The following is a 22,744-nucleotide window of genomic DNA, read 5'->3' on the forward strand; positions in this document are numbered from 1 at the left end:
TGCCTTAAATGTGTCATGGTGTGATGGTATAGTATTTTCCCCATACTTAAGCTGAGATCTGTTGGAAAAGTAAAGTAGTGACTCACCTTGTGCAGTAACAGCGGTTCTTTAAAATGTCCCCTAGGCATGCTTTACTACTTGCCCTCCTCCCCTCTACTTCTGGGTTCTTGCTATGACTCTGCTGTAGAGAAGGAACTGAGGAGAGGTTAGCATGTGTGGGCCCAATGGACAGTGCTACAGTAGTTCTCCTATGAGCAGTGCAGAAATGCAGACACACCTAGAGCACCTCTCGGGACACGGTTCTGCTTACAAGTGGTGAAGAAATTGTCTCCTGTTTTTTCAAGGTGACTGTCTAAGCTGGGGTGGGAGGAAGGGTCCCACCTCTAGCACACTCCATGCCTGCAGAAAGCTCCATGTTCCAGTAGGAAACATTGATGTGGAGCACTTGCCCTCTCCATGGTGTCCAGAATAGATTACCTCTCATCACCACAATCCCACACATACTGCCCCAATGCTTCATGTGGGGTTTTTTCCCTGTCTACTATGTTGTCTAAAATGCTGCTGCTGCTACAGCTAGACAGCACTTTTCTGTGTCTGGTGTAGGTCTACTCAGAGCTCCTTTAAGTCCATTTCCTACCTCTGCTCACTAGTGTATTACAGCTAAACACAAAAGCACTTCCTTTTCCCTTCTGACTTAACCCTGTGAGAGTGCTTTAGGGAACTATGTGGATGCCATAAAACTATATACTAGTCCAGATTCCTCACCTCTGACTCACTGTATGTTTAAGAGTAGATTAGGTTAACTTGTAGCATCAGCCACCAATGAGTAACATTAAGAAGGGTTCTTTACAGAGTGAAAAAAAATTAAAAACCTGTACAGCTCCCTATGCAATTAAAGAATACTAGTAAATGCAATCGTGAAAGTCAGTCATGCACACACAATGTTAAATGTCTTAATTACATTTCTTACTTTTAAAAAAGGTTTTTACATTGAAGGATTAGAGGAGACTGACCGCTTAAAACCTCACAAGTTGGTGGTCTTTCTCAGATCCAGTCTTACCAAATACCTTGCTGTGTCACCACACTTCTTGGCAAAGTTAATTAACAAATACTATAGTGAGGTCTTATTAGGAAACGGCTTTGCTTTATAAAATATTTCCCAGCGTGCTTACATGGGGTAAATGAGTGTCAATCCATAGAAAACTCTGTTGCTATATACCAACCAAAGATCTAGCCCCATTTGTCTAAAGTAAAAAAAATAGATTTTACTTTGCAAAATGGTGCTTTTTTACATTATTGGCTGAGGCTAGGGCCTCTACTACTTGTATTTTTGACACAAACTGTATTGCCTAACTCAAGTTAAAGCCAGCTGCACGTTTAAATTAAAAGGTACAAGAAACTCACTTCAGGGAAAACTGAAGTTTAGGTTTCCGCTCTCTGAACACGTGCCTGCAAACACCACATCAGTCTGAGGGTAGGTTTAACAGTAAGTAGAGTTGGTCAAAAATCTGAATATTACCAGTCAGAACAAAAGTGGAAATATCAACGTGTTGTGGAATGAAAAGTTCCAAAAAGCCCACAGAGGAGAATGGCATGTCACATGACAGATGCACACAGCTTGATATGCCGTCTACCTTTCTTACTGCTTGGCCTTTTTGGCACATGGTGGCCCTGGGGCTCTGCTACTCAGACTGGGTCCCTGGCTTCAGCACCTGTGTTTCTCACAAGCTCCAAAGGAGCTGGATGCCTGCTTACCCTCATGGGAGCTCTGCAGACATGTTGACAGCCTGTCACTGAACAAGACACCATTTTATTAGTCAATTGGAATATAAAATGGAGGGACATTAGCTTGGGTAAAGCAAAACTGCATGTGCCTGGTTGCAGCACCTGGTTGCAGCACCTGGATTTCCCCCCAACCTGTCCTGGTAAAACAGGATCTCATTGCAGTCCTCTCACACTTCAGTCATGTTCAGACCCCCCATCTGGCTCCCATTGTTAAGGATGTCCTGGGGTCCTGCAGTCATCCCTCAGAGGAAACAGGTGAGAAGACAGCATGAGGCCCCTCCTGCTCATGCTGGGCAGAAACTTTGGTGCTGGTGGATGGGCCAATTTTAACCTGCAGGGTAGAGAGGGGAGGAAAGGCAGTGACAGAGAAGGGAACAGGAGTCAGAAACAAGGTTAAGGGAAGGGGTGGGGGTAATGGGAAGTATGGGGAAAGGGTGATAGAAACAGGAAATTCTCTTTCTGCTCTTTGTGTTTCTGGGGCTGCCCAGGCTGCTCCCTGAGTAGATGATAACGCATTGGGAAACTCATGCATGCTGGTACATTTTAAAGAATAAATAAAACAGTATGTGCAATCAAATAAATTGATGTCCATCTTGTGTCCCTTATTTCAGAGTCTGGGGGGTTGAGAGGTCTGGTCACATTGTTCTCATGGGACCTGTGCCTCTGGTCCAGCCAGTTGTCTTCTAGCTTAGTTCTAAGGTAACTCCATTAATACCTTAGCAGTTCTTGATACACCATTCATCTCCCTCCCCCTACATGGCTATGCAACGCATGCTTGTTTCATTGCTTACCCTTTGTCCCAGGAAAGAATACACAGGGTAACAATGCAAAAGGGAGCAGAGAAATTGAGTCAGACATACCATTCCTAAAAATAATACATGAACTTAGCATCTTTTCCACATGGCGCTTGAGGCATGAGAACTACAACTCACATGAGGTACCACAGCAGCTGTGATGGACACAGGTTAGTAGATTGACCTGGAAACTAAACTGAAATGTTCCACTTCAGGTTAACCCAACCCAAAGCAAAACATTGCCCTTTGACTTTCCCAAAGGAAAACTGAAAGATGTCAGCAACATCTAAAGTTTCTACTGAAAAATTTCAGTGATGCAAAAACAGCATTCTATGTTGAAACAAACCATTTTGACAAAATATTCATGACTAACTCCATTAATAAATAAGTTACCAAACTAATGGATAACTGAGACTTTCACAAGACTGTTCTTGCAAGGATTTTTATAATGAAGGCAATGGAATGTGCTACCAAGTTCAAACAAAAAGCTGGATAGTCACCCCCAAAGTATCTATTTTTAAGAGACCAAGTTTTATCCTCTCCACCTTACTGAACCCCTCAATACTTAAATACACTGAAATCTACACTAAGGACCACTTCTGTTAGACAATCCTGATCTCAAAGAACCGTTTTAGCATATGCAAGGCTTCTCCTAATAGGATAGCTGATTGTTGTGGATCTTGGCTGCTCACTTAAAGACAAATTGCAGTGCCCTTACTGTTTTTCCTTCTTGTATTTTCAGTTCACCGATGGGCGTAATTCCTTGCGTCACAGAAATCTGCTAGGAATTCCAGGCTTGATTCTGAGCTCTCTTTTATACTGGTGTAAGGCAACTGACTTTAGCTGAGGTATGCCTGAGTTACATCAGGCCATAATATCTCCATTTTCATAACCACAAAGATTGCAAATTCAGTACAGCTAATTGATTCTCAATATTACGTGTTTTATTTTGTCGAATACAATTTTTACATTAAAATAGAAATTTGACTATACAACTTAAAGTAGAAAAAATATGAAAAGAATTTGTGAAAAGGAGCTTAATATCCCAAAAGTTAAATATCGACAAGTATAGAATGTAAAGTCTTTTCAAAGGTGTAAGCTGGTTTAAAGTATCACTACCAAGTAACCAAAGTCATTTAATTTGTGACCACATAGTGAATTTGTAAATTCCTCTTATACACATAATCACTACTTGGTCTCCCTTGAAAAAGTATTTGGGATTATACAACCTGAAACTCACATGTTGCTAACTACAAATTAGACAGGGAGAAGGGTGGGAAATCAAGAATGTGGCTGACAATGGAGCATGACTAAGTCCTAAAATGTTGAAAAGAATAATTAATCTCTTAATAATTAAAAGCACACGGAGAGCATATGTAATACATGGGGGATTTAACTTCAAGTACAAGACAGCGTGAAATTCTATCACAGGGGTTCTCAAACTGGGGGTCGGGACCCCTCAGGGGGTCACAAGGTTCTTAGATGGGGGGGTCCCGAGCTGTCAGCCTCCACCCCCAAATCCTGCTTTGCCTCCAGCATTTATAATGGTTTTAAATATATACAAAGTGTTTTTAATTTATAAAGGAGGGGTCGCACTCGGAGGCTTTCTGTGTGAAAGGGGTCACCAGTGCAAAAGTTTGAGAACCACTGTTCTATCGCCATTGAAGTCAATGGCAAAACTGCCATGGACTTCAGCGAAGCCAGGATTTCACCCCCTATTTTAAGTCTTAAAATACTCTGCAAGACCACTTTCCTTTAACCAAATAGTGATACTTTCTTTCAGTCCTAACCTCCCCCGCTTTGTCTGCCTCGTCTAGTGTTTTTGGGGCTGGGATTTTGTCTCTTACGAGGTGTTTTCTGCAAGGTATGATTCCAAAGACATTACAAAGTCTAGGCATTACAGCAATACAATAATAAATGATTAACAGACTACCATTTACTAGTGAAAAGAGTTACATATAGGAAAGCTTCTTACGATCATTCAGTCTACATCCATGCCACAGCAGGATTAGTCTCTGCAATCATGCAACAACTGAGATTTTACACCCAGCATTATAAAATCATGGCATCATTGCCCTTCTCTCTCATTCCAAATAAAAAAAAAACAACAACGGTCTTTATAGCAACTTTCTGTTTAAGAAGTGCCCACACTCTCTAGGTAAATGTAGTGAACTCAACTCTTCCAAAAGATCTTTCAAAGGTTTGGGTGTGGAGTAGTAAAGTTCTGAAGAACAGAATATTCTTAAAATTAAGCCTCTGGTACGAACACATTTTCTGGAATGTATATAGTGTTGATTTAAAAACTGGAAAGAGAGTTAATCATCTTAGGTTCTATAAAAATCAACTGCCTGGACTAAGTAACTATGTTCAGTAGTGTGTGAGAGAGAAAGAAATGCAGATGGTTGAAAGACCAGGACTGGATATTCTTTGGTGATTGGGTTCACAGCCCTTTTACCATAAACCAGGAGTTTAAAGAAAGTTAATATACACCTTGCCCACCTCCTTGAGCCCATTTTTCTTACAGAGGCAGTTTTCAAGCATTTCTTTTGTGGAGAGGAAGCTGTCAGTGTTCAAGACGAACTGCTTTAGAGCATTCTCGCCTGACAGGTGATTTTTTCGTTTCTCCTTGTTGATGCTGTCCAGCAGGACTCCTCTGATATCCTTAGGCTTCCCTGGTACTCCAAACATTATAAAGAGGCCCAGGCAGTCTTGTCCCACCAGTGTGCAGAACTCTTCCAGCTTCTCAAACCTGCTTTGGTTTTTGAAAGGCTGGTCTGCTAACGTGGCTTCCTTGCTGGGCCCAGTTTCATCATGGAGGAGCTCAGCCATTTGCAAAGACTGCACGGCGATCTGAAGATTGATTTGTTTGTCGGCTCCAGATAAAGTCCAGATCCAGTCAATCCCAAGCAGCAAAGACTGTTGCTTTGTCATTTTGCTGGTCGCGATACGCTCCTCCACTCCTTTTTCAATACAGAAACTGATGAAGTTAACCAAAAAGATCTCATTTAAAGTATCCATGGCTGGGCGGAATTGGCTCTGAGGATCTTCAAATCCAAGGTATTCTTTCAGCTTTTGAGATGCATGGACCACTCCTTGGCTGAACACCTCATTTATAATGAGAATGTCAGCCTTGTTTTTCTCGTTATATTCCTGTGATAATTTCTGGCCCATTTTCTCGGCAAAAAAGATATTCCCACATGCAGAATGCTCTGGGGTAGCTTCTTTTTCCTCTCAGTGAAAGCTGCGTGGTCACTCGGTTAAGTCATACCTTTAAATATGCACAATGTTCACCCACTGCTTTCCAGAAAAAAGTCACACCAATAGCAGAGCTATGCTGTGCAAACAGGTCACAGTTCCGGAAAGGCAGATACACATTTTTCTGGGCATGCTCTCATCCAGCTCACTACCAGAAACCAGCTGAACAGGTTGGGTAGCTTTCACACACAGTAGCACTTCCTCAGTGTGCATTATTCAGACTTTACACCTTCATCGTTAATTCCAGCACCAGTTGTTTAACTTACCGTATCCTTTTCTGTTTTTAACAAACAAGCCCTTCTAGGCAGGCTGGCTGGCTCATGGGAATATGGAGCCATCCAGGACACTGGTTCAAATTCAGCTCAGGACAGTAGAGACCAACCTTCATTGCCATCTGACAGCTCTTCAGAGAGCTGTGTGAAATGAGCGGGTGGTTTCAGGTGCATTCCTAGTGGACACTTGTCCATTTTGCAAAATTTGCTAGCAATAACTAGTACCCAGGAGAAAGGCCAAGGAAAGAATGGAAGCTAGGTTATCCACTTGCCCCAGAGAAATACCTTGCAAGTCAAGGATGGGGGGACATTTGCATGACAAGGTGGGGAAGCTTACACTGTTCCTACCTGCCTGTACTGTCCTTCTCCTGGGGAAACCCAGACACTAGGGCTGTTCCATACACCACCTACATAACAGTTTATATAAATAAGCTCTTCCATTCTTAAAGAATCCATCCCCCTCCTCTCTTTTCTTGGATTCGCTAAACATGATAGTCAGATGCATGCCATCTTCATAGCATTTGCCTGGATGAACCCAGGCCAGTTTTAGTTCTGCTACTTCCAAACCTCAATTCTTCAATGAAACCACTTCCTCTGCCCAGGATCTCATCAATATTGTCAAACACTGTCCTGTAAGAACTTTATTCCTTCTCCTCTCCATTCCTCCTTTCCCTTTTTGATGGCAGTCATTGATATGGAGATCTTCCTTCTAACTCTCTGCCTTTAATCTCTCAACCATCTCATCATACTTCCCATCCTCCCACTCCTGGCCTGCTGGCTGTTTTCCACCAGCCAACAAGCATGCTTGTCTCTCTTCTCTCAACCTAAAAAAAACCCAAAACACCTCCCTCAAATGCACAGGCCTTACCAACTTATCTTATCTTTCTTCTCCCCTCTCTCTTGCAAATCCTTGTGCATGTTATCTACTCTCTGCTGGTTAGGCTTCTTCTCCTCCAATCTCTTCCTGAGCTACTTCAGCCCTTCTCCACTCCACAAAAACTTCCCTCATGAAGGTCACCAACAACTTCTTCAGAGGTAAGATTAAGGTGCAAGTCTCTGCTCTTGCTCTTTTTGATCTAGTTGTAATCTTTAATATCACTGATTAACTTCTCTTCCTTTCTACTTTAGTGTTTTGAAGCTCCCCGTTCTCCTTCCATGTTGGCCACTGCTTCAGTGACCCCCACTCAATCTTCTCTCTCTCCTTATTTGTTGGCAGGCCTAACATCTCTCTTCTGTGCTTTCTCTTACGGAAACTCATCTGCATCCACAGATTCAACTAGTCACCTCCAAGCAGATGATTCCCTAAGCTTTAACTGTCCCCAGTGTCCAGTCTTTTATGACTAAAAGAACTAAACTGTTTAATATGCCAATCAGTAGCAGAATCAGGGGCCTGTATAGACTCAGAAATTACAAGAGACTGGAAATCAGTTCTTATTTGCTTGCCAACAATTTTGTGTGGCTCCTCTTCAGAGGATGTAACACAAAGCAGAGCATTTCCCTAATCTGAGGACACAATCTTTTACTGATTTGGATATGGAAGAGGTTTTGTTTCATTTGCTTCGAAAAGCTTTGCAGTTCGTCTTTGAAGTATTCCTCCCCATCTCTCAAGATCATATTTGTTTCAAGATTTGAAGAGATGTACATCTAAATTACAAACAGAAAATATTTTTCCAATCACTGCAAGTTATGTGGTATCTGAGTCCCAAACTTTTTAGTTCTACATTGCAAGGAATAAACAAGTCCTATTATAATAAGATACACTCAAAGCTCTTTGGAAAGAAAAAAAAATTAAGATGTTTACTCCAAACAGTCAATTTAGGTCACAATATAGAAACAGAACCTGTGTGGTTAGCTGGCATGCACGAAGATGCAGCACCTGGAGCCGTTAGGACAATGGTACTCAAACTTATTTGATTGCACGCCCCTTCTTTGTGTCTATAATAGTTACCAGCGTGACCCCCACCCTCCGCCACAGAAGTACGTATATGGATTTTTAAAAAAATCAACATGCAACTCTCACTAAATATGAAACCCATTAAGGCATTGATTCAAAAAGAGCCAGTGATCCACTGTAATAAGAGCAAAAGCAAAACTGCAATTGTGGTTGATGCTTACAAGTAAATGTGCACACTGTGTTGCAGCAAACGGATTAACATACAGGGGGCAAAAACTTTGTATAATGCTTTGCAGGCGTAACAGAAATCCGTCAAGATACACAGTGCCCTCTGAGGACCTGATATGTCTGGAGGAATGAGCTTTGCTATTCATTGCAGTGGGTAAAATGTGCACAGGAAGGTTTTTTTCCCCCCTAAAGCTTCCCGTGCACTCCCTCCCCCGGTTTGAGCACCTCTGTATTAGAGCCTTATGCTGGGCTATAGCCATGTGGATAAGAGAACTGGACTGGGACTTGGGAGACTTGGATTCTATTCCTGGCTCTGGCATTGGCCTGCTGGGTGACCTCCCTGTGCCTCAATTTCCCATCTGGAAAATGGGGAGCATGATGCTCACCTCCTTTGTGAAGCACTTTGAGATCCATGGATGAAAAGTGCTGTATAAGAACTAGATGTTGGTATTCGTATTCCCAAAAGCCTGAAGGTTCTGGTTCAATTTTCACAGCTGCACAATATACTGAGAGCCTCCCTATTGGGAGGAAGAGAGCAGTCACTTAGTAGGGAAATGTCCTGCTGCAAATAAAATGTTGAAGACACAGTGGTTAAATGGAGATATTTGTGGGGCAGTGGTGAGTGTTCATACTGAGGGGTCATGTGGTCAGTGGAACTGAGAGGCATAAAAAGGTACAAGGTTGTGGTGAAGGAGGTGCAGGCCTTCTTCCACAAAGTGATACCATGAGAAGGATTGCTAGGAAGCAACCATAACTGGGAGAGAGGCAGAATTTTTCCTGAAAAATAAAAGGCTAAAGAAAATTAAAATGTCATTTTAAAAAGTGACCATAATCAATGATGAGCTAATCTCAAAGAGCTTTTTTGAATAAGAACTCTATATAGCTCAAGGTCCACTTCTGCTCATCATTGTAAATAAACATACAGAAAAGTTTTATTTAATGTATTCTAGCTTCCAGTTCATTCTCCTCCATTTCCTGAGAAAGGCAGGTCTTGCGCTTAAAGCACAAGATTGGGAATCATGGTTCTATATTCCCTGCCCTGTCAGAGACTACCTATGTGACCCTGGGCAAGTCACTTAACCTATCTGTGCCTCTGTTCCCCTACTTCAAAACAGGATTTTGTGAAGCTTAACTACTGTTTGCACAGCACTTTGAAACTCTTTGCAGATGTGCCAAAATATCATCATTTCACTTTTCACAGTGCAAATCCACTATGGCACGGTATCAAGAGATCAATGGGTCAACTAACGCGGCTTTGAGAGATCATTATTGAACAACCCAGGAACAGAGTGCAGAGCTTTTTCATGACATTGTTGCCATCAAGCTGGGCAAGTTTAGGTCTCTCTCTCAGAAATAAAACTGGAGACCCCTTAGAAACCAAAGAATCGGCTAGCCTAATAGAACTTTATATATGGATGGTTGGATGAATAAACATATAACCACTGGAATTCTGCTTGGCTTTTTTTTTTTTTTTTTCTCCCCCTTTTAAACGACGAGAACATAACTTTCCAGAAAATTAGTTTGAAAAGTATTCTAAGGTCAATTGAAACTATAAAGAAGACAGACAATTGAGATATTATTTTAAAAATGCAGAAGCCCAGAAATATTTGGCATTTTCCAACAGACTTTATTTGCTTTTACACAGCAATACATATTAGTTTATGTTGCCCCTCTTTACACACAAAATTTAAAATATCATAAGTGTATGTTTGTTTTAACTTCCTGACTTTATTTTAGCATTTATATTACTCTCTCCATAAAATAATCAAAGTTCAGATGATAGGTAGCTTGGATAGGATGGCCTTTTTCCAACCAGTAAACTGCTGAAAAGAATGATTTTTGAAAAGACCTCTATTTACATTAAAATTAAAAACAAATGAACATCTAAAGCTCTCAATAGGCTTATTGATAGGGCTGAATGGGGGAAAAAAACAGCTTTCTGTGAATATTTGTTTCAATATGTATGTTTCTAATCCCCTTGGGATCTCTTTCTGTGAATGTTTTAACTATTGTGCTCACTTCCAAGAGAGTTTGCAAATGAGTGAATTTTAAGCAACTGTTGGTTCCCAAGGGCAGGGGCCCATGTCTTCTTGTGTTTGTGCAGTGCCTAGCACAACAGGACCCGGATCCCTGGTTGGGCACTATTTCAAAACAAACAGTAATTATACTGCAGAATATTCACAGAAAGCAAACTTCAAATTCACAAGTATTCACACTGGAGACCTTATTCTAAGTGTTACACTTAGCCAGTCAGGGAACAGACGCTTACCACGTGACCTAGCTGTCCAATCAAAATAGCTCAGATATCAAACCATCACAAGAAATTGCTGACGATCAAGCTATAGACCAAGAATTATTTGCAGAAATTATTCCATCAATAATTTTGAATAATGAATAAATAATTCATTATGAATTATTTGCCAGGCTCTAGTTAGTAAGCAACGAATGGCAAAGTTCAATGTAATGCATAACGTAATTGGTTCTATTGAAGTTATTGTAGTTATAAATAAATATAAACCTGGGCTGCCCATCCTGTAAAAAACCAGACTGGTAACAGCGTACACGGTTATACTGCTAACCGTCAAAAAGTCTCAAATCCCTCCCAGCAACTTGTAGAAGCCCATATTAAAAATCTTGATAACGTCTCGATTGCCTTCCCAACTTCTGTAACAATACATCAGATGTATTGAAATTGCCATAAATCTAACATTGGTTAGACTGTAATAACCAACTTATCTAGAACAGCGTCCTTCCCAATGCTTGTAACAAGAACGATGACGAAAAGCATGATGAAACCCTTCTGTTAAAGCAAACAACATGGTAAAATAATTAATCTAGCTGTAGTTTTTTTCCCCACAAGTAATGAAGCATCATGCCATTGTGTTACAATACATGCAACATTCAACACCTTAACAATCATCATTTTAACAGACAAAGAGCTAGCATTTTTTGATAAGAACTATCAAGCTCTGTAGAATGTCGGACACAAGATTTTCACTGGCTAGTCAGAATTTTAGAAACCTGATTATTTCAAAGCAGAAAAGGAGCAGTGCTTTACAGAGGCATAAGTATTAGGCAACGTGTGTTTTGGTATTGGACTTATTCTTGCGGCAAAACCCTGCCTTAGGTTTAATGCTGGGAAATTATACATTTCCTATATGTTTCTCTACATAACTTTTGCAACTATACAAGCCATCCTATTGGAAACACAATACAGAAATATCCTTCCCCACACTGAGCATTCCTCAATTTCAAGCTGTGAATTTTCCAGAATATTTTTAATACCATTAAAACCTTACTTTAATGTTAATAGTTGCTGCTGGAGGAAAAAAGAAAAGAAGAGAAATTTCAGATATTACAGATTTAGAAATGTGATGCAAGCAGATCTACATTTCACAATAGCTTCATCCAAAACATAAGAATGTTGACGACACGTTGCAAAAATTAAAAACAAAAGGAAGTAAACAGTTCAAAGGTCAGTACGACTTTTCCAGTAACCAGCTGGTTTGCAAACTGGGATCATCCCTTTAAAAAACAATTGAACCTTTCACCACTTTATGTCACAAAATAAAACTTCTGCTTTACATGCACTTCATATAATTTTTTTTTATATATAAAACAGTATAAAAATAAGACAGCAACAGTCAAGAGTTACCTTGAGTTTTGTGTAGGGCAGTGGGGCCCGGAGGCCTACGCTGGATACGAAACGAAAGAACTGGTATTTACTTTGGACAAATCCATTAAAATAGGACACCAGTGATATCTTTTTTCAGCTGAAAGCCACACTGAATGCTGATACAGGTTATTTACAAGTTGAATGTTTCCTATTATTTTGAAACCGCACATTTCACAACACGAATAAGCATAAAGAGCATTATGGCAGCCCATTGTAAATGCAATACTTTGGAATATATGTCACAGGTTTGTACATTAAATATAGTAAAAACAATTACACTGCCGCTCACCAGTGTCTGGTTGGTTTATTTTTTATGGCAACTTTAGAATAGGCACCTTTTCTCCTTATCCACTCAAAAATATCACTTCTAACAAACAGAAGCAAGAACAATGTAATGTACATGATCTGCTGCCCATCACATATAACGACGATGTTCCTAGCATATAAGAAACTGAATTCTTTACTGGTATTCGGCAGTTATGGTCACACATTTGAATCTTCATCTGTTATACTGGCGCAAGGAGAGCAAGTAGCAAAGTCTTTAAACATTTCGTCTTCTTTTAACATGTGCTGCAAAGGAAACAAAGGAAGAATTAACACAGACTCTGACAAAATTAAGAACTCAGAATTGTGTAGTCTCAGGAAAATAAAACGTAATGCAACTGTAGTGAATCCTCTAGGGTGAAGTCATTCACCCCACTCCTCTTCTGCATCCAGTATATGCTGGGTGGAGATGACAGTAGAGAATCATTTGCAGCTCCCTGATCCTAAAGCTGTTTTGGTCTTTGGCATAATGTAGAGCAGTCCCAGTATGCCTGGCTGCCTCTGCTGATAAAGGGCCATCCACCAGCCAGAGATTGCCATAGTGGCCACACCCTTCATCCCCAGCAGGATTACCCCTACACCAGTGATGATGCAGGAGTCAGCTATTGGAGGCTCTACACACTGGGGACTCCTCCCCACTAGGGGAACCTTCAGCTATGGTATCTGGCTGTTGTTTAGCTCCTTTGCAGCGTGGTGAAAAAAGACCAGATTTGGGTTCAGGTTGGAGCCCATGATTTTACAGAAAACCAACCCAAACCAAACCACACCTGGGAAATTCTTTGTGGTGGTTCACGATAACTAAGGCTATGATGTAGTCACGGATGTCACAGCAGTCACGGATTCAGCGACTTTACCAGACCTGCGTGACTTCTTCGGCTTCAGCTGTCAACGGCTGAAGCTGGGGCTGGAGGTGGGACACCTCGCGGCTTCCCAGGGCCGTGTGCCCCTCTTCCCTCCACCGTGTACCTGTGGCTGGGGCTGGCGCCAGGACTCTGTGCCCCTGCCCCGCAGCCAGCTCTGGAGTGGAGGCTATGCGCCCCCCCTGTGGCTGCGCACCCCCACTGTGGCTCCTGGAGCTGGGCCTGTGTGCCCCACCCCACATGGCAGTGGGGCTCCGCCTGTCAGTCCCTCTCTCATGGGACTCCAGCTGTCATTCTTCCACCCCTACTTATCCCTGTCCCCACCTCCCCTGGTTATTTTTAGTAAAGTCACAGACAGGTCACAGCTCCTGTGAATTTTTGTTTATTGCCCATGACCTATCTATGACTTTTACTAAAAATAACCATGACAAAACCTTAGCGTTAAATATAAGCAGAACTCCGATTTGCACAATAATTCTGGACTTTCAGTCAACTTAAATATAGCAGGAGTTTCACAATAGAAAAATGAACTTTCACCAAGTTCCGCAATAGACTAAAACCTGCCCAAAGCAACCACCCAAAGGGCTGGGGAAAAAAAAAAAAAAAAAAAAGTCAGCTCCCAAACACAGATGGTCTGCTAAGAAGAGTGAAGTAGAGCTGTGCTTGGCAATACTTTGGGACATTTCTTAGTACAGGAGGTTGTCTAAGGTTTTGGGCCATATTCAAAGCACGGACATTTTAGTTCTACTGGCAGTATTTTAAGGCTTACTGTCAAGTTGTTGATGCCTTCAGAGAATGCTCCTATTTGCCTCACTGTCCCTTCCGAATCTTCCATCTACAAGAAACAGGTCACAGGGGAAAAAATTATTTATACTCATCTGTGGTGGTAATTCAGTAAATGCATTAAGCAACAAACATGCTTCATTATGCCAATTGTGGGGGAGTAAGTTTTGGTGTTGTGGAAAAGCTTACTTGTGCCAAATTAAGGTCCAAATTCTGCACATAAGTAGTTCCTTTGGACTTGTGTCAGGAACCATATTTTTTGGCAGTACCATGGTGTTCCATGACTGCTGGTGACAAGGAGTTAAACAAGCCAAGGTAAACAACACTGGGTATGCCATTCAAACCCAACAGCGCCATCGCCGAATACAAACAGCAAAAGTTGGTTCACCTGCTCCAGTCTATCCAAATCGTCATCGTCATACACTCGGATATCCAAGCCAGCCTTAAATCCTTTCTTAGACCCACTTCCAGATGCCTGTCCCAGTTCCATCGGGCACACATACTCTTCCACATCATCCTGCTTCTTCTTCCTCAGACTTCCAAAATTGCTGAAGGCAAGCTTCTTTGGCTTAAAAAGTTGGAAAAAACTGTCATAAAATCAGGAATTTGGTAATTTACTCAGCCTGGATTTAATTAAGCTTTTATTCTTCCATCAGGTATTTAACTGCAAACAAATAATAGAGGCTCAGATCCTAAACACGTTAGCCTGAATATTTCAAATTTCACTACAACCAAAACCAGGAAGAAACAGATCCTCATTCTTCTTATTATTTGTGTGACAGTAGCACCTAGAGATTCACAACTGAGATCAGGGTCCCATTGTGTTAAATACTGAACACACACACAGAGTAAGAGACTGTCTCTGTCCCAAGCAGCTTACAAATATAAATGAACAGGGCAAAAGACAGAAGAAAGGAAGCATTATCTTCATTTACCACTGGGAAACTAAAGCACAGACACATCACACAAGGTCACACACAAAGCCTGCAGCAGAGCCAGGAACCGATTCTAGATCTGTAGGGCCCTACCAAATTCACAGTCCATTTTGGTCAATTTCACAGTCATGGGATTTTAAAATGTCATGATTTCAGCTATTTAAATCTGAAATTTCACGCTGGTGTAACTATAGGGGTACTGACCCAAAAGATGATGGGGGGGGGAAGGAGGGGAGTGTCGTCACAAGGTTATTGAAGGGGGGGGGTGTGTCGCGGTATTGCCACCCTTACTTCTGCGCTGCTGTGGGTGGGGCACTGCCTTCAGAGCTGGGCGCCCAGCCAACAGCCGCCGCTCTCTGTACACCCAGCTCTGAAGGCAGCGCAGAAGTAAAGGTGGTAATACCACGATGCCCCCTAAAATAACCTTGCGATCCCCATAAGCCCTTTTTGGGGTGGGACCCCCAGTTTGAGAAACGCTGGTCTGCTTGGTGAAATCTGTATCGTATAGGGAAACGGTACACAAAAGACCAAATTTCACAGGGGAGACCAGATATCACGGTCAGTGATGCGTTTTTCACGGCTGTGAATTTGGTAGGGTCCTACAGCTCTCCTAACTCAGCCTAGCATCTTCGCCACTGATCACCCTCCCACTCTAAAAAGCACTTGGATTGAGCAGGAACTTGAATCTTGGGCTCTCAGATTAAGAGTGTGATGCTCTACTAACTGAGTTAGCTTTCCTCCCTTCTGCCCCACAAAGCCTCAGGGAACAGCACCCTGAATGCTTGTAAAACCACCACATGTCTGGCAAAGTGGCAGTTTAACTGCTTCTTAAAATGCACACATACACTGGACAGTAATAAGCACTGACCTACCTTCACTTTGGCAGTAGCCGTTAAAAGGACATAGTCTGGAGATTCCATGGCTTCACGCTTTTGATGTTGGGCATCCTGACCAACCAGTAAATTGAAATGGGTCGCCAAATGGCGTCTCAGCAGCGTCTTGTTTGGTGGGATGTTCAGCAACTGTGCCATGGTTTCCACATTAAAACGAGGTTCCAAGACCTATGAAACAAACCACAGAGAGTCAAACTGAAATCAATACCCTTGGATTAGGTCTTGAGGATGCCAGCGGCCATGCCAGACTTTATGGGCATTTTTTGGGTTGCATAGGCCATTTTTAGGGGAAATGCACTATAAAAAGAGAAGAAAAGGGTTAGACTCAGACTTTAAGGTCAGAAGGGACCATCATGATCATCTGGTCTGACTTCCTGCACATTGCAGGCCATAGAACCTCACCCACCTGCTCCAGTTAACATCTGTTCGGTTTAGAAAGGGTTATTCCTGTGGTTTTGCAGAGTTCTCAGTGACAACAAACCAGTAAACAAGAGAAAGTAAGACTGACCCACCATCATGTTTAAAATATGCCTTCATTTATGGTAAAAGATCTTCCCCCTCACCTTCTTTCTTTTTTAAAAAATGTTTCTCTGATTGGATGACTAGAGAGATTGCTTCAGAGATCCTGTCAAACTGATAATAGTATGTTAATGTGTAATTTTCATCTCGGTTTTAATGTTGGGAACTTTATTTAAGCTTAACAACAATATATAATGGAAAGTGAATAAGCATAGAGTGAAAGTGTTCTGTGTGGTGCGTTTCTCAAACAGCACAGCAATGTTCTGCATTCTATAATCAGTTTCTGTACAAGAATCTGATCTACCAGCCTAGTTACTTAGATGGTGCTCTTGATTGTGGTATCTGAGCCAGCAGAGATTAATATCACTGTACGAAGATGATTTGTACAGTGTCTGAAATCCAGAACGATCCCAAAGTATTTTACAAACTGATGCACAAACTAGTCACAGGAATCAAAATGCTCTCCCACTACAGAAGCACATCCAGCTGTGTAACAGCACACAGCAACAGTATAGAACAGTTTAGGGCAAGAAGTAGAGAATGCCTTACCTGAAAGAGAATGCAAGGGAAAATTTAGGTGTACAGAAACATTGTTACCTAAATGGCCAGCACATCAGTGTTTATAAAGATTCCTAACAGCAAGAAGCTTACTAAAGATGACGGCCCATTTGGACAGACTGAAGTAAAAAGGAGATTGCTAACATGGCAACACATAGTTACAATTGGTTTTAGCCATATATAGTATTAAAATATTATCTGGAGTCTCTTATAAGTGAAACACTAAACCCTTACCATAAGTCCACCATGCACACCACTCCCTCTCAAATTAGGTGCATATTCTGCTAGGTCAACTGAGCGTAACCACTCCATTACACGGTGATTGGTCCACTGAGTAACTTCTGATGGGGTGATATTGTTCTGTGAACAGGAATAGTTACAGTCATGAAGATTTCTTAGTTCCAGCTTTAATTTAATTCCTTCTCTGCCCTTCACTTTAACCAACCTTCCACTCTCAAATGCATAACACTTTTCTTTTTTATTGGTACCTTGTGGCATTTTATACTATCAGGCTGGAGACGCACCTAGACCAAAATCCCAGACCTCCCCCTCCCCCCACCAAACATTGGGAAATTTCAAATCAGATCTCAATTGTAGGGGTCCAGCCCATGTCTTCATCAGAGATGCTGTACTAGGAGGCCCCCTACAAAGTGCCTGACAAGTTGAACAGATTTCCTTCTTCAAGCTCCTTGGCTGCTGTCTCTTGTTCAGCATCCTCACCTTCGAGTCTGGTATTTCAAGATCATTTATTAATGTGTGTTGAACAGGCTGGTGGTACTGCTGTTGAAGGGTGGAATAAAGAAAGCTACCTCATGCTCCTGTGAACGTCATGAGAACTTGTCGGAAGCTTTTAGAAAAGGCATTGTGATTTGAAACAGTTCATTGTGACCAGGACACCAATTCAGAACTTGGATTTTTTATATAGCTGCAAGATTTCTGAAGACATATTGATCTGATCCATGCCTTTGCAGCTGATTGGTTATCTCAGATGGAGGTCAACGTTCTAACTCCCCCACCCCAATCTCTCATGCAGCAAGTATGGTAAAATTATGTGAGCTGTGTCCATGAATGCAAAAAGCCTGATTCTGCTGTCGCTCACACCAGTTTTTACACCACTGTTAACTTCAGTGGAGTGACTTCAATTTACACCAGTATATGTAAGAATCCGTTATCCCCAAAGAACTGCTATACTGGGCATCCCTTAGAGAAAGATGTGATGCATCTTGAACCACAGTTCTGGTGGCCTTATCTTAGTATCATAATTCCCTCTCAAGAGCAAGCTGCCTGTAAGACAAACACAGCTCCAGTGGTAGCCCAAGATAATGTTTGATTACAAGGGTCAACCCATTTTAGAAGGTAAATATTAAAAAAACTACAGATTTCATAAAGACTTAACAAAAAGCTTTACCAGGAACTGTGCACCTAATTCAAGACAATCAATAGATTCCACTTCTACCCTTAAAATAGCACATAGAATATATTCCAGAAAGTCAGTCATTAAAGGGGAGATTTAACAAGAGGAACTGACTCAACAGGCTGGGGTAAGGGGAAGAAAAGGGGCCAGAGTCCCAGATAGGTAAGGCCCAACTTGAAAGTTGAAGGAAGGGAAAAAGTAAGGGACGGGGAAGAGTTGGAGACAGGTAGCAGTCAAGGCTGGGGGTGAGTAGAGCAAGAATCACTTGTAAGGAAAACCAGTGGATTATACCCTACATGATTTAGCCTTCACTTAAAACTTGTTACCTCATCAGATGGCCTCCTGCGCAGACAGTTGGGTTCAAAGTTATTTATTCTCAGGACCTGAATGGCTCTTTTGATGCTAAGATGGTGAAGGACACTAACAACTTTCAAGGACAGCAAGTCATCCTGTAAAAAATTAAAAAGGTGTGAAAACACACCCACACAGAAACAAACACACCCATTTATTTTTGGAATCTATAAGAACATATACCCTGAAAAAGATAGATTTAGTGTCTGCCTACAGTGCCACATCTAAGAAATACTGAGATAGCTCCTCCTCACGGTAATTTTTACGGATTTAAAAAAATTTTTTTTGCCTTGCTGCCCCCTACATTTCCCAGAATTCTTTCTACCAGCTGTTGTGTAACTTCCTTCGTGCACAGACGTTCGTGGAAAGGATTCCGCGGAATGATTAGGAGAGAGAGAGTGCCATAATCTGTCATCACCAATGCAACCAGCAACAACATAACTTTCTGAACACAGAATATCAAGTTCGTTTTAAAATTTTAATCCAAGCCAGACAAATTTTCACATGGAAAACATTAAAAAAAAATTCCAGCCACAGTGCTTATACGAAAAAGCGAGCATCCCCATGAAAAGAGAGGTAGCTCCTATAGTAAAACAAAGAAATAGTCATGCTGGCCTCAAACCTACTGTAGCTGATAAATGTTTTTCAGGGGCTTCTGAAAAGGAACTGGATGGTCAGGTGACTGACAACAGGAGCTGACCATTAGCTCACTAGAGTGGAAAAGTGCTACTACGTACAGGCTGCTTAGGTGTCTACATGAAATGGTTTGGTGGTTGTAGGCACCTATAACGTGAGGTAAACTAAATAATGAAAACCATCTGTGACAGGTGCATAAACCCCACACTGACTAAAGTAGCCCTGCCTCTGTCAATTATGCATGGTAGGGAGGAGGGCTTTAAAAGGGGGAAGCCCTGAGAAGGGAGCAACTAGAGAGCTCCTGCAACCCTCACACCAGAAGCCTCCCAGCTGTGCGAGGAGTCCAGCAAACCCCAGGGGCAAACCGGACAAGGAGGGGCTGACTCATTTACCCAGCCACAAGGACTCCAGTAAAGCTGCTACCCAGGCACACCTGACGTAAGGTGATGCCGCTGACCTTTTCTACTGTGTTATTGACCCCAAGAGGGGCTTGGTTTGTGCTGACCGGAACTTTTGCCTTCCCCCCAGCCAGAAGTAAAGTAAACAGACCCACAAGGGCAGGGCCACTACCAGGGCTATGGGATGTCTACTCGGGGATAAACAATCCGTGGCTGGCCCGGGTCAGCTGCTGACTTGGACTTGCGGGGCTGAGAAATGGCTGCGTAGACATTCAGGCTCAGGAGACCCTGCAAGGGTGGAGGGTCCCAAAACTCAAACCTCCAGCCCAAGCCCGAATGTCTATGCAGCACAGCTCAAGTCAGCTGACCTAGGCCAGCTGCAGATGTGCTTTGGGGTTTTTATGCCATGTAGATGTACCCTAAGAGACTGGGGCCTATACTAGGCCAACCCTGTGGCGGAAATTGGACATGGTGAGGGGCCCAACCCCACCAGGGAAGTGCCCCAGAGAGACTCGTTTTACACTACCATCAAAAGCGATGTCCTATTATCAGTCTCACAGAGACACAAAGGACTAACTGGGATGAGGCTGGAGGTACCATCTCACCTCCAGGTCAGGACTGAGGCACATGCTCGCTATTTGGTGAAGAAACAGAAGAGCTCATTCTTCAGGACTATCAGCTTGGCACCTCTCACATGAGTGCTGAATTCACACTTCGTAAAATGCCTTTGTGGGGGCATCTCATCAGAAAGGTGAAGGAAAAAATGACAGCAGCTCATATCCTTTCAAATATAACACAGTCCTTCCTGCATGTGATCAGTGACACAGTTGGAAGAAGATTGTGCTGGCTCTTCATTATGGTTTTGATATACACTTTAATCGCAATGACAAATAAACTAAAGGCTTAATGTCACTCTGCAACTACAATAGCAGACTACATGCACTGACGTTGCTTTGACTCTATGCAGATTCCCCTCACATCATCTCAAATTCAGTATTTTTTCAAACCTAGCTACAGCTAATGAGGGAACAGATAAAACTTTTTATTACTACTTCCAGAGCAAAGAAATGATACATTTTCATTTGCCCAAGTACATATTGAACACATCCACCTTCTGGATCATTTGGTGCATAGGGATACAACCAGAATTTTAAATCCTGTTTATTTTTCAGGTGTAGAGATGTTTGTGGCTATTATTCCGTTGCAGACCCAGATTTACCTACACATTTGCAATCTACTCAGTGTGAAAGATTACACTTCGCTTTTCTACAACGGTTTTCACTTCAGCATCTAGCATCCAGCATCTCAGAAGTATCACACATCAGGAAAAAAGATACCTTTACATTCGCATGCCACATTTCAACCTGACGGGTTATATTATAAATATTAATAAATATAAATATAAATATTATGAAATATTAAATACAAAAGCTACATTATTGCAATATTTTTGCATTATTGCACACTTAAGAACTCAAAATCAGGAGATGTCTAAGCTAAAGCTGCACATTCAGCCAGAACTGTGCCATGAAGCAATGCTTATTTAGTTTAAGTCTCAAAGTCTAAATCACAAAGTTTGATTCATTGGTGGTGTAAGTAGATGCCACTCTACTGCCTTCAATGGATTTAGACACACTTATGTGAGAGGGAATCCGGATTCCCATCTTTTAGTGCTATTTATATCAAACTAATACTACAATTCAGCTTGTGCTCTAACTTCTATTCTAACTACCTTTATGTTCAGGGAACTATATGAAGAAAATTCCATGGAAAATCCAGTTGTTCACTTCTCAGAGATTTATGCATTTATTTTCTTTAGTTTCACTCTGTAGGGTTTTCTACAAAACCTACTTAGACCCTGAAAAAAATGTTGCTTTGATTTTCAGGTTCAAACTAGTCCAAAAAGCAACATGAAACTTAATTAAAATTGCTTAGCTTCACTTGGTTTCATGTCAAAGTCATACAAAACCAAGATATTTACATGGTTTAAAATATAAAAACCCCCAAATCTGGTCAGGTTAATTCAGGTTCACTCGTGTGTTTTACCAGCTTTAGTGAATTTTATCATGAATATTATCTGAATTTTGAGTTTGAATTATTTGTTTGCGTTTGAACCAGGTGAGTTTCATATGGTTTCATTTTGACTTTGCAGACATCTCTGTTTCCAGTTAATGATTTAGGGTAAACTCAGTTATTACAATCCATTAGGTCCCTGAGCATGGTTAGGATTTTGCCTAAAAACATAGCAATGGATCTAAAATTAAAGGGGGAAGTGCCACAGAAAAAGCAACTGTTAGGAAGGTCCAATTCCTGCTACAAACCTCTCCTTTCTCTTTATACGTAAATTACACTGGTTTTAAATGCCAAATGGTGCAGATTCTTTACAATCAGCTTTCAGCCCTTAAGTAATTTATATCACTGTTTACGTCACCACTGAATTGACCACAGCCTTCCATGGGCCTGCTGGCCCTATGCTTTCAACAGAAGCTTAAACTGCAGGAGCAAATCAGGTCTTAAAAGCATGTACCCTATTTTTAAATTAATGTCCCAAACACACACAAAAATGGGAAGCAAATTCAGAAAAACATGCTATATAAGCAACAGAGTACTTGGCATATTTTTTAAAATTTGTCACAAGGCTTCAGTCAGCTAACTCACACTGTGTAAAATTCCCCCCAAATTCACTTTGGCCCAGAGTTCTAAAGGTATTTAGGCACCTAAAGATGCAGATAGGTGCCTAGTGGGATTGACAAAAGCACATATATGAGTAAGGGTGCAAAGCCTTTATTGATTTCAATGGGGAATTAGGCGCCTAACCTGCTTCACTGCTTTTGAAAATCCCACTAGATACCTCTCTGCATCTTTAGGTGCCTCAATACCTCCGTAAATCTAGCCATAGCTCACTTCCACTTGACTTAAGTGCACTTAAGGGCTTATGTGGGGCATAGACATTGTGCTGAACCTCTGCACAGGAGTGAATTTCATTGCATGCACGTCTTTTTCCTCTGCAATGGTTCATATGAATTTGAAAAAGCAAACCCAGCTGTATGTACAATCACCATTATTTATCAACGTCCAAAACAGAATATGTTGAGTTCTTTAGTAGCTCAGTGGCTGCACTGTAAGTAAGTTAATATGGGAAGATCTTAGCCTTCTCCCCTGTGCTAGT

The 22,744-nt window shown here is 41.6% G+C and overlaps 2 protein-coding genes across 14 annotated transcripts in view; both read right to left on the reverse strand.

Moving 5' to 3' along the window:
- Positions 1-3,448: 3,448 nt before the first annotated feature.
- REP15 (RAB15 effector protein) lies at positions 3,449-9,710 on the reverse strand. Its single transcript, XM_027826557.3, has one exon. The coding sequence runs from the start codon at positions 5,748-5,750 to the stop codon at positions 5,049-5,051; it is 702 nt and encodes a 233-aa protein (XP_027682358.1). The 5' UTR covers positions 5,751-9,710; the 3' UTR covers positions 3,449-5,048.
- Positions 9,711-9,834: 124 nt separating this feature from the next.
- The window catches only part of PPFIBP1 (PPFIA binding protein 1), a 179,248-nt gene continuing 166,338 nt past the window's right edge, over positions 9,835-22,744 (reverse strand). For all 13 annotated transcript variants that reach the window (XM_037915204.2, XM_043538329.1, XM_037915171.2 and 10 more), the window contains 6 exons: positions 18,517-18,639; positions 17,011-17,136; positions 15,679-15,867; positions 14,260-14,439; positions 13,858-13,923; positions 9,835-12,474 (listed from right to left, as the gene is read on the reverse strand). In XM_037915204.2, coding sequence (XP_037771132.1) covers positions 12,388-12,474; positions 13,858-13,923; positions 14,260-14,439; positions 15,679-15,867; positions 17,011-17,136; positions 18,517-18,639 — 771 coding nt within the window. In that variant the 3' untranslated portion in view covers positions 9,835-12,387. The remainder of the gene's footprint in view (positions 12,475-13,857; positions 13,924-14,259; positions 14,440-15,678; positions 15,868-17,010; positions 17,137-18,516; positions 18,640-22,744) is intronic.

This window comes from Chelonia mydas, chromosome 1, assembly GCF_015237465.2.
Source record: "Chelonia mydas isolate rCheMyd1 chromosome 1, rCheMyd1.pri.v2, whole genome shotgun sequence".
Classification (NCBI taxonomy): Eukaryota; Metazoa; Chordata; order Testudines; family Cheloniidae; genus Chelonia; species Chelonia mydas.